Raw genomic sequence first — 16,617 nt, 5'->3', positions numbered from 1 at the left:
CCTGGAGGGTCTGGGGCGGGGCGGGTGGGCCCGGGGGCCGCGCGGTTACCTCAGCCGGGTTCCTAGGCGCGGCCGCCGCCATCGGACTGTGGGAGAACTGACACTCGAGCCCGCGGTCCCAGTTCCGGCCCCGGCGGGGAGCAGCCCGAGTGGCGTCAGCGAGTCGTGACCCCCAGTCTATGCGGCGGGGACGTTGCCTCCCCTCGCGCTTTGTTAGTTTGTCACCTGGTCCCCGAAAGTCCGCTCCGGAACCTTAGAGGTTGAGCCGACCTGAGGAAAGGCCAGAAGTCGTCCGAGGGGTGAGGCAGGAAGTCCCGCCCCCAGCGGCTGCGCACGCCTAGAAATCCCTTTCCTGTTCCCTTGTTGGCTCCTCGCTCTGTCCTCTTTGCCCAGTGTCTTCCCGGTACCTTAGCTCCCAGCGCAGTAGCTGAGAGTGGGTTCTGTACCCTGGAGCTTTGGAGCAGAAGTAGCTTCTGCACCCGGAGCCTGGACACCCCTCATCTGGCAGGTTACTGGAAAGTGCTGGTCCTACCCACGGGGAACTGCTTCGAACCTTGTTTAAAAACCGAGAAGAGCCCTAATTTCACACCCCATGAAGTTCAATCAGCTTCCAAAGGAGAACTTATTTTAGATGCTCCCACGACCTCTTCGTAACGGAAATTACACCTCATTCCGTTGTGTACAGTACTTCAGAAGTCAAATTAATGAAGATTTGGGGTGATGGTGGGGTGGTCTGTAGCTGACGGCCAATAAAGAATTCTTGAAGACATCTTTGGTGCAAAAAGGTGATTTTCTTAAAGCACGGGGACAGGACCCATATGGAGAGACTAGTTATATATTTGGGAATTGGGGGAGGTAAGTCACTGTGAAGTTTCCAATGAGATTTTCTTATGCTAAGGAAGAGTCACAGGATATTGGAGGCCTAGCTATTGTCAAGCTAAGGTTGTTTTTCCCTCTAGCAAAGCATTAGCATTAAGACAGTAGGATTTCCTGGAGAAACATTTTACTCTGTAGCCTCAAGTAGTTGTCAATGGGCTGTGGGTTATAAGGAAATTTAATTCTATCTGCCATTTCCTCCTGCCTTTGTTCTGACATCAAAATGTGTCTGTGCACAGCTGGAAAGATGTTGTTGCTCTTCAAATGCTTGCAGCCTGAAGTGTTAGAGTCAGTTTGTAATTGTTTAGAACAATAGAAAAGTCCCTGTTACCATAAAAATTCAGCCCAGTGCATTTTAAAGGTCTTTAGGATTAGTCATTCATTTGTGAATTGGGCGGCATCACATCTACCAAGTAGAGGGAAGCAACAAAGGGCTACAGAAAGCTTAAGGTAAGAACTTCATAAACAGGAAAAAAAAGGATTATGTCAGGTGGGGTCACTTTGTTATGGGACAAAAAGGTCTTATCAGGGGAATACCTCATCTTTGGTGATGGAAAGGGTCCATCCATATGGCTAATAACCTTTTTGGTATTGACCCCAATATTCCTGACTGACCAGTGGAAACTAAATTTCTGGGGTTGGTTGAGAGTACAATGAGTTTAGGTATTATGCCCAGGTTTGGTGACATGGCCTAGCAGAAGTGACTCCATCTGAGGCCTGTGGTTTTCTTTGTCACACCCTGTACAGGTCAGTGACAGGGAAGAAGGAAGAGGGATGGTAGGCCACCCTGAGTTAGGTGAACAATGACAAGGTTAGCCACTGGTTCTGATGAGGGAGTATGAGGCAGGCTGAGGGGCAAAATACAGGCTGCACCCCCCTCCCCAACCAAGTGGAATATGTGTGATATTCCTTAGATACTCCTGGCTACTGAACAACAAAGGAAAGAGGTTAAGTGCTTGCCATGGTAATGTGGGAAACTAAGGCAAATGAAAAATTAAATTTCCTTACTGCCTATAGCCCATTGACAAGTCCTTGAGACTGGCAGAGTGACCACCCTTCTAGGATTTCAGGACCACCTTTTTAGGATTTCGGCTGCCTCAAGGATGACACTTTACAGGGAGCAAAAGAGAACCTTGGCTTCACATTATCCCAACCTCGAGGATCCTGTAAGTCAACTGCTCAACTGTCCCAAGATACATGCTGGCAATCATACTCCAAGCTTATGGTTCCTTGATATGAATCTAAAGGGTCTCATCACTGAGACTTTATTAAACGGTGATAAATGATGTTTCCCTAGCAACAGCTAGCCTCTCAAGGTCCTGGAAACCTTGCTTCCAAAATTACTTAGAGAGATACTCTATCCCTGACCCCCTCCCAACCTGAGGGTATATAATGAGTTACCTGTCACAACCCCAGTGCAGCTCTTCCTGCCCACAAGTCCTGTCCCGTGCTTTAATAAAATCACCGTTTTGCAGGAAAGATATCTTCAAGAATTCTTTCTTGGCCGTCGGCTCTTGACCCCATGAACCCCCCCATCACCCCAAAACTTCATCACTTCTACACTTGCCTGTATCGTGATTGTGTCCCATCTGTTGAGAAACACTTTTTTTTTTTTTTTTTTTTTTTCAACATTTTTTATTTATTTTTGGGACAGAGAGAGACAGAGCATGAACGGGGGAGGGGCAGAGAGAGAGGGAGACACAGAATCGGAAACAGGCTCCAGGCTCCGAGCCATCAGCCCAGAGCCTGACGCGGGGCTCGAACTCACGGACCGCGAGATCGTGACCTGGCTGAAGTCGGACGCTTAACCGACTGCGCCACCCAGGCGCCCCGAGAAACACTTTTATCCATATATTTTTACTTCATATTTTCATATATACTTGATGAAAGAGCATAAGTCAAGCTGACAGGCCACAAATGCTCCCCACCCCATTTGCGATTTGTGTGACATTTCTCAGGCACTCCTGGCTGCCCAAGGACAAAGGAAAGGACAGAAAACAAATGGCTGGTAGAGATCACAGTTATACAGGACAGGAGTCTCCATCAGTTTGCAAATATCTTAGTAAATTACAAGAAAAAGGCAATCTTAATCAATAGCCTAATCTCCAGAAAACTATAGGCTCAGTTTCCTCGAGCTCCAACATCACCCATCAATAGGGATATGAGGGAACAAAGGCAGAAAGAAGGAAATGGCAGGTAAAATTTCCTTATAACCTGCAGCCCATTGGCAGATACTTGAGGCAGGCAGAGTAAAATGTTTCTCCAGGAACTCCCTACTTTCTTAATGCTAATGCTTTGCTAGAGGGAAAAAACAACCTTAGCTTGACAATAGTTGGGTCTCCATTATCCTGTGACTCTTGTTTAGCATATGAAAATCTCACTGGAAACTTCCCCTCGACTCTACCTCCCCCAACTCCTAAATATATATCCAGTCTCTCCACAGGGTCTGGGGCAGCTCTTCCTGCCCACAGGTCCTGTCCTCATACTTTAATAAAATTACTTTTTTGCACCAAAGATGTCTTAAAGAATTCTTTCTTGGTCGTTGGCTCTGGACCACCCCTCCCTCACCCCCAAACTTCATCATACTCCATTTTTTTTAGGAGTCTGACATTAATCTCAGAGAGCAACTTAACTGATGCTGTTTTGGGTCCCAAACACATGTTGCCATTTTCAGTTGGAGCGAGTGTGCAAAGGGAGAATCTGAACCCTGAGTTAAAGGGTCATTTGAACCCGATGATCTCATCTCCTTGCTGGGAAGTGATTCTTAGTTCTTCAGGCACTGGCAGTAGGAATTGAAAGTATGCTACAAAATCAGATGTGAAAAGCCATTTCAGAAAGCAGTTCACAACATTTATCTAGTGGTGTAAAGGCAGTGGCCGAAGTACCTATGGGTAAACCAACATTCTATCTACACATCAGTAAAGACTAAAAAACAGTTACAAACTCACAGGACTTTTAGAAGCCGACTCTAAGTAGTCTGAGAAGATAGAATCAAATGGAGTATGTGACTGTGCTACACCAATGTGCTTGGTCATTGTGAAGGTTTTATCTCCAAATTGTGATTTTTTTTTTTTTTTTTTTTTTTTTTGAGAGAGAGGGCATAAGCAAGTAAGGGGCAGAGAGAGAAAGAATCCCATGAGGGGCAGAGAGAGAGGGAGAGAGAAAGAAGTGTGGCTCATCTAAAGTGGTGCTTGTGTTCACCCTAAGGGGTGGGGGGGCTCAAGCTCACCCAATGTGGGACTCGAACTCAAGAACCATGAGATCATGACCTGGCCGAAGTCAGATGCTTAACTGACTGAGACACTCTGGCACCCTGACTTTTTCATTTTTGAAAACACTGAGTAATACTACTTTCAAGCTTAAAAATAAACAGCCAGTTATTTTATTAGCAAACTGAGTTTATTCAGGAAAAGCAGAGGAATTTCAACTGCATATAAGCACACTATTGCATATCACTAGCAAATCTGAGGAAACACAGTAAAAGTTGTCTTTTACTAGGTTTTAGAAGGAAATTGGGGAGGAATATTTCAATAAATGACATTGAAGAACAAGAATTTGAGTTTACAGTAGTTTTTCATTGGCTGCATGCCATGGTTAGTGTGTCCTTGCTGGGACAAGGAGAGATCATCCTTCTTTTATTTAAAGCTAAAGATTAAAGTCCTACCTGGGCAGCATCCTCCCTGTCATCCTCCCTTTCCTTTTTCCTGCTGATTTTTCATGTCCAACCTATGTGAGAGGTCAGCCTTCAGGGCCTCCTGACTCCATTCTATTTGTTTTTAATGTTCATTTACTTGAGAGACAGAGAGAGAGCACAGCAAGGTGCAGAGATAGAGGGAAAGAGAGAGAATCCCAAGCAGTCTCCATGCTGTCAGTGCAGAGCCCAACATGGGGCTCAATCTCACCATCTGTAAAATCCTGAAATGAGTTGAAAACAAGAATTGGATGCTTATTCGACTGAGCTACCTAGGTCCCCCTCCTGAGTCCATTTTAAATGAGGCATCCTTTACTAATTTTCACACTACTTTGGAGAGAGATGAAGGGGACATTTAGGGCACCAAGAATAGTTAAAATGAGAGGGAAATTGAAATGTCATTTTATTCACTGTTCTAAGAAATGTGCACCGAGCACATACTGGGTTTTCAGGAACTTTTGGGAGATGCGTGAGAGAAATGCAGGCACAAGACAAGCAGTCCCATCTTCATGTTACTTTTATTATGTTCAAGGAAGACACAGGAAACAGGGAAGCAGAAATAGTAAGTTATATTGTATGTTAGAAGGTGGCAACTGCTATGGAAACAAAGATAGGTAATTTTGTGAGAACAGCAGATTGGATGTAATATTACACTGGGCAATAAGGAAGCCCTCCTTAATTAGAGCACCACTGAGGGGTGCCTGGCTGTCTCAGTTGGTAGAGCATGCAACTTGATCTTGAGGTGGCAAGTTCATGTCCCATGTTAGCTGTAGAGATTACTTAAAAATAAAATCTTTTTTTTAAACATTTATTCATTTCTGAGAGACAGAGACAGAGCATGACTGGGGGAGGGGCAGAGAGAGAGGGAGACACAGAATCCTAAGCAGTCTTCAGGGTCTGAGCTGTCAGTACAGAGTCTGACACAGGGCTCGAACCCATGAACCATGAGATCATGACATGAGCCAAAGTCAGCCACTTAACTGAGCCACCCAGGTGCCCCTAAAAATAAAATCTTTAAGAGGTGCCTGGGTGGCTCTGTTGGCTGAGCATCTAACTCTTGATTTTGACTCAGGTCATCGCTTCTCGGCCTTTTGGCTAAGATCAAGTGTGATTTTGACTCAGGTCATGATCTCATGGTTCATGAGTTCAAACCCTGCATCAGGCTCTGCGCTGGCAGTGTGGAGCCTGCTTGGAATTCTCTCTCTCTGCCCCTTCCCCCACCCTCAAAATAAATAAATAAACTTAAAATTTTTTAAATAAAATCCTTAAAATTAATAAATAAAAGCAGAACTGAGCAAGGATGAGCCTTATGGGCTTTTTAAAATTAGTTCTGTTAAAAGATAAACTGAGGTATATTAAAATTTCACAGTATATTTCAGCATACAGCAAATCCAATCAGGCAGCACCAAAACAAACTAGGGGAAAGGCTTTTGTAGACAAAAAGGGAAAACGAAGCAAATAAGTTATAAGATTGGCTATAGCTTAAGGAATTGCCTTACTTAGGAAAGCCTAGTTAGTTGGCTGCTTGAGATTGGGTGTTCTTAGGATTGTTTTCTTACCCTTGAGGCATTCACAAGAATTTGCTTGAAAATAGGTTTCTGTTTGCTTATGTAGGCAGCTAGAGCATTGGAGCCTCCTGAGTATAATGGCCACCTTTTTTAATTTAATTAATTAATTAATTTTTAACCTTTACTTATTTATTTATTTATTTTTAACGTTTATTTATTTTTGAGACAGAGAGAGACAGAGCATGAACGGGGGACGGTCAGAGAGAGGGAGACACAGAATCTGAAACAGGCTTCAGGCTCTGAGCTGTCAGCACAGAGCCCACCACGGGGCTCAAACTCACAAACTGCAAGATCATGACCTGAGCTGAAGTCGGGCGCTAAACTGACTGAGCCACCCAGGTGCCCCTATAATGGCCTTCGTGATTTACAGTTCCAAGCAAAAGAAGCAGGTGGCTAGATGACTTTAGTGTGTGGATTCCTTGGCAGTAAGGAGCCCCTGGGACTCTAGCCCTCTAAGCCTATGGGCTGCTTGATTCATTGCAGAGATGCTCAGGAGGTGTCCATTAAAACCTTCACTCTGGGGTGGGGATGGGGGGCAGTGCTAACATGGTGGCATAGTAGAAGGATCCTAGGTCATCTCCTCCCTCAGACACAACAGGATAACTATCATATCACTCTGAGTATGCATAAAATCAACATGAGGTCTGACAGAATAAATCTCACAACTAGAGAGAGAAAAGAGGCCACACTGAGAAATGTAAGAAGTGTAGAGATGTGGTTTGGGGAGAAACATATGTTGGGTGCTGCTGAGGGAAGAGAGCCCAGGTCACTGAGAAAGAGAGAGAGCACAGGAGATCACAAAAGGAGGAAATTTCCCCAAAGCCATTGGCTGGGAAAACAAGTAGATTGATTTCCTGAGCTTTTGCAACCAGCAGGGCTCAAAGAATGTAGTTTTAAAGTTTGGCGTTTTTAACATTTGGCAGTTTTATAGTTGACTCAGATAGAGGCCTGAGAGTACTGCCCTATTCCTGGAAAGAAGGCAGGCAAGCCACCTGGGGGTAGAAGGCATAATCTGAAGAATGTCTAAGGCTCACAAGGGAGACAATATTCACTCTTCTTGGAGTCCCTTTGTGAGAAGTGGCAGAAACGGCTTTCTGAGAACAAAAACGCCAGCAGGTGCCATTTTCCTCCCCTGCTCGTAGCACAGATGCTGAACCTTGTGCCAAGGGTGGCTTATTCTGACACTGGCTGCAAGCCTGCTTGCTCCAAGTCTTGAGCCCCTGTTCTGGTGCAACTGCCTTTCTAAGTCAAACCTGTATCAGTCCCAGCACAATGAGACCCTCCCCCAGAAGACCAGCTCAGACCCCTCCCACAGCACTTAAATTTTAATTTTATTTGATTTAATTTAAACTTAAATTTCTGAGTTTTAAAAGTCAGCAGGCTTGGCTGGGATAGAGCCCAAATTGCACTATACTGCTCCTGGCAGACAAACAACCTGGAGACAGACAGAGCATACACAATGATTTGAAAAATGCCTGTGATGCACAAGGGATAATTCACTCTTCTGGGAGTGCTTCCCTGAGAGCAGCAAGCAAGGACACCCTCTCTGGGAACAAAGGAGCTGACAGCACCATTTCTCTTCCCTTCCCATCAGCATAAAATGTTTCAGTAAACAGCACAGCAGTGGACACTGGCTGCCTAACTTGCATACACAATGTCCCATCCACCAGCCCTCTGCCAGTAGTGCCCTTTTGGGGCAAATGCGCTTAAGTCTCAGTGCAGTGGGCCTCTTCAGTGGAAGACCAGCACAAAGCTCCATCCACACCATGTCTCCTGACCAGAGAGCTTTACAAGGCCTCAAATCTAGTGGAAGTAGCATCAGGTCCCACTTAACAAGCAGACCAGAGCACACCTACTTGAAACTCACCACACTTTGGCCAAGGTCCAAACACTGACCACTGCAGGCATGTAGAGCCTCTGCAGACAACTGGCCTGGAGGATAGAGCAGCCAAAACACAGCAGCAGAATGCATGCAGCACACACCAGAGACACTCCCTGAAGTGCCAGACCCTGTACACTATATGACCTCTTTTCATAAAGTCATTACTCTCAGGATCAAGACACATAATAGGCTTTTCTAACACACAGAAGAAGACAGAGATGTAAACAAAATGCCAACATGGAGCAATTCTTCCCAAAAGAAAGAACAAGATAAGGTCACAGATAGAGATCTAATTGAAACAGACATAATTCATATGCCTGATGACACTCACTGGGCTTAAGAAAAAAATGGAAGACTTAAGGGAGGTCCCTACTGCAGAAATAAGAGTTAAAAAAACAATCAGGCAGAAATGAAAAATGTAATAACTGAAATTTGAAACAGATGGGATACAATGACCACAAGGATGGAAGAAGCAGAGGAACAAACAAGCGATATAGAAGATAGAGTTAGGACAAATAACGAAGTTGAACACAAGAGAGAAAGAAGAATGATGGAGCACAAGAGAAGACTTAGGGAACTCAGTGACTCCATCAAACGTAATAACATTCATATCATAGGAGTCCCAGAAGAATTAGGGAAGGAAAAAGGGATAGAAAGTTGATTTCAGACAATTATGACTAAAAACTTCACTTTCTTGGGGAAAGTAAATGGACTTACGAATCCAGGAGGGAAAAAGAACTCCCACCAAAATCAATAAAAGCAAGGCCAACACCATACATATTATAATTAAATTTGTAAAATATACTGCTAAAGCAAAAATCCTAAAAGCAGCAAGACAAAAGAAGTCCCTAACTTACAAGGGAAGATCCATTAGAATAACTGCAGATATCTCCATAGAAACTTGGCAGGTCAGAATGGTGTGACATGATGTATTCAATGTGCTAAATGATAAAAATCTGCAGCCAAGAATACTTCTTCCAGCAAGGCTGTCATTCAGAATGGAAGGAGAGATAAAGTTTCCCAGACAAACAAAAATGAAAGGAGTTCATGAGCCTTGTGAGAAATATTAAAGGGGACTCTCTAAGTGGGAAGGAAAGACCAGAAGGAACAAAGACAGGAAAGGAACAGAGAAAATCTCCAGAAACAATAACAAAACAGGTAATAAAATGGCACTAAATGGATACCTATCAATAATCACCCTGATTATAAATGTACTAAATGCTCCAATAAAAAAACATAGGGTATCAGAATGGCTAAAAAGCAAGACCCCCCCCAATAAAACAAAACAAACAAACAAACAAAAAGAGGAAATAAGATCCATCTCTATGCTGCCTACAAGAGACTCATTTTAGATCTAAAGACAACTGCAGATTGAAAACGGGGGGATGGAGCACCATTTATCTTGTTAATGGACATCGAAAGAAAGCTAAAGTAGCAATAATTAAACAATTAGACAAACTAAATATTTTATTTTTTTAATTTGAGGTGGGGGGATAAAATCTTAAGCAGAAAGGGACAGAGGGAGGGAGGGAGACAGAGAGAGAGAGAGAGAGAGAGAGAGAGAGAGAGAGAGAGAGAGAGAGAGAGAGAGAGAATCTTAAGCAGGCTCCATGCTCAACATGGGGCTCGATCCCACAACCTTGGTATCATAACCTGAGCCAAAATCAAGAATCGGACACTCAACTGACTGAGTCACCCAATGCTCTAGAAAAACTAGATTTTAAACCAAAGCCTGTAACAAGGATGAAGAAAGGCTCTATATCATAATAAAGGGAACTATCCAACAAGAAGATCTAACAATTGTAAATATATTTGCCTCCAACTTGGAAGAACACAAAGATATAAAACAATTAATAACAAACATAACAGAACTAATTGATAATAATACATTAATAATAGGGAACTTTGACACCCCCCCCCTTACAGATCATCTAAGCAGAAAATTAACAGGGAAACAATGGCTTTCAATGACACACTGGATCAGATGGACTTAACAAATATATTCACAAGATTCCATCCTAAAGCAGCAGAATACACATTATTTTCAAGTACACATTGGACACTGTCCAGCATAGATCACATACTAGATCACAAATCAGGCCTCAACAAGTACAAAAAGATTGAGATCATACCATGCATATTTCCCACCACAACACTATGAAGCTTGAAGTCATCCACAAGAAAAAATTGGAAAGACCACAAATAAATGGAGGTTAAGCAACATGCTACTAAAAATGAATGGGTCAACCAGGAAATCAATGAAATTTTTAAAAATACATGGAAACAAATGAAAATGAAAACATGACTGTCTAAAACCTCTCGGATGCAGCAAAAGTGGTCCTAAGAGGGATGTATATAGCAAAACAGGCCTACCTCAAAAGCCATAAAAACCTCCAACGAACAAACTAATGTTACACCTAAAGGAGCTAGAAAAAGAACAATAAATCAAGCCTAAAGCCAGCAGAAGAAGCTTAGAGCAGAAATAAATGGTACAGAAACTAAAAGAATAGATCAATGAAACAAAGAACTGGTTCTTTGAAAAAATTAATAAAATTGATAAACTCCTAGCCAGACTTACCAAAAAGAAAAGAGAAAGAATAAAAATAAATAAAATCACAAACGAGAAAGGAAAAATAACAACCAATACCACAGAAATGCAAACAAGTACAATGGAATGTTTTGAGAAACCATATGGCAAAAATTGGACAATCTGGAAGAAATGGATCAATTCCTAGAAACATATAAAATACCAAAACTGAAACAGGAAAAAATAGAAAACTTAAACAAACTGACAACCAGCAAAGAAATTGAATCAGTAATCAGAAATCTCCCAACAACAAAACTCTAGGGCCACATGACTTCCCAGGGGAATTCTACCAAACATTTAAAGAATAGTTAATACCTATTCTTCTCAAAGTATTCCAAAAAAAAAGTAGAAATGGAAGGAAACTTTCCAAACTCATTCTATGAGGCCAGAATCACCCTGATTCTAAAACCAGACAAAGACTCCACTTAAAAAGAGAACTACAGGCCAATATCCCTGATGCATATGGATTAAAAAATTCTCAACAAAATAATAGCAAATCAAATCCAATAGTATATTAAAAGAATTATTCACCATGATCAAGTGGGATTTCTTCCTGGCTGCACAGGTAGTTCAATATTTGTAAATCAATCAATGTAATGCACCACATTAATTAATAAAAGAATAAGAACCATAGGATCCTTTCAATAAATGCAGAAAAAGTGACAAAGGAAAACATCCATTCATGATAAAAACCTTCAACAAAGTAGACATAGAAGGAAAATATCTCAAAATAATAAAGCCCATATATGAAAAATCCACAGCTAATATCATCATCAATGGGGGAAAACTAAGAGTTCTTCTTCTAAGGTCAGGAAAGGACAGGGATGTCCACTCTTACCACTGTCATTCAACATAGTACTGGAAGTCTTAGCCTCAGGAATCAGACAATGAATCAAAATAAAAGACATCCCAATTGGCAAGGAAGAATTCAAATTTTCACTATTTGCAGATGACATGATACTTTAAAGACTCCACCAAAAAATTGCTAGAACTGATACACAAAATCAGTAAAGTTGCAGGATACAAAATCAATGTACAGAAATGTGTTGCATTTCTGTACATCAATAATGAAGCTGCAGTAAGAGAAATCAAGGTATCCATCCCATTTACAATTGCAACAAAAACCATAAGATACCTAGGAATAAACCTAACTAAGGAGGTAAAAGATCTGTACTCTGAAAACTATAAAACATGGGTGAAAGACATGGAAGATGACACAGAAAAATGGAAAAATATTCCATGCTCATGGACTAGAATGAATATTATTAAAATGTCTATCCTACCCAAAGCAATCTACACATTTAATGCAATCCCTACATTTTTCACAGAGCTAGAACAAACAATCCTAAAATTTATATGGAACCACAAAATTACACAAAGAACCAAAGTAATCTTAAAAACAAATGCAAAGCTAGAGGCATCACAATTCCAGAATTCAAGTTATATTACAAAGCTCTAGTGATCAACACAGTATGGTGACACAAAAACAGACACATAGATCAATGGAACAGAATAGAAAACCCAGAAATGAACCCACAACTATATGGTCAACTAATCTTCCACAAAGCAGGAAAGAATATCCAATAGAAAGAACACCGTCTCTTCAACAAATAGTGATAGCAACATGCAAAAGAATCAAACTGGACCACTTTCTCACACAAAAAAATAAATTCAACATGGATGGAAGACCTAAATGTGAGACAGGAAACCATCAAAATCCTCAAGGAGAACACAGGTAGTAACCACTTTGACATCAGCCTTAAAAACTTCTTCCTAGATATGTCTCCTGAGGCAAGGGAAACAAAAGGTAAAGTATCCTATTGGGACTTCATCAAGATAGAAAACTTTTTTCTGCACAGCGAAGGAAACAATCAACAAAACGAAAAGGCAACCTGCAGAATGGGAAAAGATATTTGCAAATGGCAATCCTGATAAAGGGTTAGTATCCAAAAGATATACAGAACTTATAAAACTCAACACTCAAAAAAAAACTCTACTTATGAAATGGGCAGAAGACATTAATAGACATGTTTCCAAAGAAGACATACAGATGGCTCATGGACACATAAAAAAATGCTCAATATCATTCATAATCAGAGAAATAAAAATCAAAACAACAGTGAAATCACCTCATACCAGTCAGAATGGCTAAAATAAACAACACAAGTAACAACTGTTGTTGGTGAGGATGCATAAAAAGGGGAACTCTCTTATACTGTTGATGGGAATGCTAACTGCTGCAGCATTCTGGAAAACAGTATGGAGGTCCCTCAAAAAGTTTAAAATAGGGGCACCTGTGTTGGCCCAGTTGGTTGACCATTTGACTTCTGATACAGGCTTAGGTTGTGATCTCACAGTTGTGGGTTTGATCTCCATGCTGGGCTCAGTGGTGAGTGTGGATCTGTTTGGATTCTCACTCTCCCTCACTCTCTGCCTCTCCCCCACTAGTACACACACACACACTGTCTCTCTCTCTCTCCAAATAATTAAACATTTTTTAAAGTTAAAAATAGAACTACCCTAGGATCCAGCAGTTGCACTTCTTTTTTTTTTTTTTTTAATTTTTTTTTCAACGTTTTTTATTTATTTTTGGGACAGAGAGAGACAGAGCATGAACAGGGGAGGGGCAGAGAGAGAGGGAGACACAGAATCGGAAACAGGCTCCAGGCTCCGAGCCATCAGCCCAGAGTCTGACACGGGGCTCGAACTCACAGACCGCGAGATCGTGACCTGGCTGAAGTCGGACGCTTAACCGACTGCGCCACCCAGGCGCCCCGCACTTCTAAGTATTTACTTAAAGCATACAAAGATGCTGTTTCAAAGGGATACATGCATCCCAATGTTTACAGCAGCATTATCAACAATAGCCAAATTATGGAAAGAGCCCATAGGTCCATCAACTGATGAATGGATAAAGAAGATGTGGTGTATATATAGAATGGAATATTATTCAGCCATAAAAAATGAAATCTTGTCATTAGTAAAGATGTGGATGGAAATAGAGTATTATGCTAAGTGAGATAACTCGGAGAAATGCAAGTACATATGATTTCACTCATATATGGAATTTAAGAAACAAAACAGATGAACATAGAGGGGAAAAAGAGAGACAAACCAGAAAACATACTCTTAAATATAGAGAACAAACTGAGGGTTGCTGGAGGGACGGTGGGAGGTAGGAGGGAAGGATGGGCTAAATGAGTGATGGTATTAAGGAGAGCATTTGCTGTGATGAGCACTGGCTGCTGTATGTAAATGATGAATCACTAAATTCCACACTGTATGTAAACTAATTGGAATTTAAATAAAAACTTGAAAAAAAAACAGTGACTATGTAGTGATTCAAAGGTGGTGGCATACACATCTCTGTAAAAACACTAGTTGATGATGAAAAAAATTAAGGCTTTAGAGAAATTTTAGATGTGAAGTCTGAGAAGATATAGAATTAATCTGAACATTTGACTATGAGGGTCACTAAACATTTTGCTTCCAAAATGAGATTTTCTTCATTCTTGAAAACATTGAGTAATACCTGTATGAAGGGAAAAAATAACATAAATACTTAATGATAATTTTATATTATTATTATTGGTACAATAAAAATATTTTAGTTCTTAATGAAATAAATTATTTACCTTTAAATTTTTTTTATATATTTATTTCTTTTTGAGAGAGAGAGAGGCAGACAGAGTGCGAGCCGGGAGGGGGCAGAGAGAGAGGGAAACACAGAATCTGAAGCAGGCTCCAGGCTCTGAACTGTTAGCACAGAGCCCTACACAGGGCTCAAACCCAAGAACTGTGAGATCATGACCTGAGCAGAAGTTGGCCGCTTAACCAACTGAACCACCCAGGCGCTCCTAAACTGTTTACCTTTTAAAAATACATACCTAATTGTATTTGAATAAAATTTTATAATTGAGGTTTCTGTAAAATATCCACATAAGTAAATGCTTAGTTTATGTGACATATTCACAGTCCTCATTAATGTATTCTTCCCATTTTGGTAAATATTTTTACATTTCTCTTCGAGAATCTTTAAAAATGTATCCTTCTATCACTAATTTTGAGAATTCTCTTTACCACAATATTGTTTCTAAGAAATGTATTTATGTATTTATTTAGCATTTCACTTAATGGTATTATGTAAAAGTCTTATTTTCTTTCTGTATTTTGAATTGTTTTTCAATACTCAAATAATGTTATTCCTCATATTGTCTAAATGAACGATGAATGCCAGCCTTCTGGGGTACTATATGAACAGCAGAAAACATAACCTGATTACTCTGGAACTGCCAAGAAACTTTGGTCAATGAATGACACAGGGTACCCAGTTACACATTTGTGAGAATAGGGAGGGAATCCAGAATGCTCTAGGAGTCTCCCAATTGTTACAACTAGAAAATGAGATCACATTAAGAAAATTCTGAACAAATATACAAAGTTAATTTTGGATGAGATCTGTTTCATGATGGCTCAAGGTGCAAAGATATAAAACAAAATAATAAAAAGAAAAAATGTCATCAACATTTTAGGGAGCATTTGCATATGAGGAACACATTTTTTCTTTCCAAAATTCACTGATTACTCAAGTATTAGAGGGGGCACCTGGATGGCTCAGTTGGTTAAACATTTCTTGATCTCAGCCCAGGTGTTGATATCAGGGTCCTGAGTTCAAGAGCTGCATTGGGCTCCACTCTGGGTGTGAAGCTTGCTTAAAAAAAAAAAAAAAATCAGTATTAGATGGTGAAATATGAGGGCTTTCCTAAATTGAGAAGGAAGAACACCACCATGCTGGATATCCCCTTATCAAGTCTTCCGGGCAGAATCCTTTCAATAGGGCAGAAATAATAGCTGTAAGATAGATTTAAATTCCCATGATTGAGAACTATCAGTGTATACTTGAGAAACACTACAGAAACTTATGAAATACTATTAGAATCAATTGTGTCGTTCATAATCATCACATATGTCAGGGAGTCAAAATTTTCCATTTATATAGGCAACATTCTCCTTAAATCTCTAAGGAAAAAGATATGAATAAAACACAACCAAAACTGTGCGATACAACAATAAAAATAAGAAAAATGAGGGAATGTTGAAAAAAACCTAAAAATTATATTTAATTAATATCCATTTTAAATAATAACATAAAACTGTTGTCTTATAGGAAAACATTTCCTTTTGCAATAATTAAATTCACAAAAATAAGTACCTTATTGAATAAAAGTCCAACACAAACATAAACATTTCTGATGTCCTCTGCTGTTAACAAAAGCACACAAAATTTTAAATAAGTAACTAAATAAGTAATCCATTGGATGAAAATAACTGCATTACAATATATAAAATATTACTACCACATATTTTTATTGGTAAAACCAAAAAAGAATAGAAGAATCCTTATTTACTATTATATACCTAGCATAAATTTATAGGCACTTATATGTGATAAAAGTAAATGATGAATTCATGGAGGGAAGGAATTTAGTTAACAGAAATTACTATATTTTAAATTCCTGAAAAAAATAAAATATTGAAATTGAAGATATAGTTAAAAACAGCAAACATTTCTAGCTTTAATCTTAAAGAAAAATAAATAAGTACTAGATCCAAACATAAAGAATGGCAAATCTGTTAGATAAAAATACTGCAGGGGAGCCTGGGTGGCTCAGTCTGTGAAGCATCTGACTCTTGATTTTGTTTGGCTCAGGTCATGATCTCATGGTTCATGGGTTCAAGTCTTGCATCAGGCTCTGTGCTGACCTTATGGAGCCTGCTTAGGATTCTCTCTCTCCCTCTCTCTCTCTCCCCCCACTCTCTCTCTCAAAATAAATAAATAAACATAATAATAAATAAACTTAAAAAAAAGACTATACAAATTGGGACAATGTGATTGTGGCACAAATAGGGAAATAGAATAATGTCCCTACATAGTCATTTGATTTGTAAAAAAGATTACACTGAAATATCTATGTGTAACAAACAACTTCTGCCTTCCCCTTATCTGGTACTG

At 40.0% G+C, this 16,617-nt stretch overlaps 2 protein-coding genes across 3 annotated transcripts in view; both read right to left on the bottom strand.

Moving 5' to 3' along the window:
- LOC131498966 (zinc finger protein 345-like) overlaps positions 1–576 on the bottom strand; it is a 32,985-nt gene extending 32,409 nt beyond the window's left edge. The window contains exon 1 of one of the 2 annotated variants that reach the window (XM_058706560.1): positions 50–576. In XM_058706560.1, the coding sequence (XP_058562543.1) occupies positions 50–82 (33 nt within the window). In that variant the 5' untranslated portion in view covers positions 83–576. The remainder of the gene's footprint in view (positions 1–49) is intronic. The other variant, XM_058706562.1, reaches the window with a different exon arrangement.
- Positions 1–16,617, bottom strand: part of LOC131498964 (zinc finger protein 256-like) — a 259,197-nt gene that overhangs the window by 194,245 nt on the left and 48,335 nt on the right. The window lies entirely within an intron of this gene.

This window comes from Neofelis nebulosa, chromosome 17 (assembly GCF_028018385.1).
Source record: "Neofelis nebulosa isolate mNeoNeb1 chromosome 17, mNeoNeb1.pri, whole genome shotgun sequence".
Taxonomy (NCBI): domain Eukaryota; kingdom Metazoa; phylum Chordata; class Mammalia; order Carnivora; family Felidae; genus Neofelis; species Neofelis nebulosa.
This window is presented reverse-complemented; position numbering and strand designations above follow the sequence as displayed.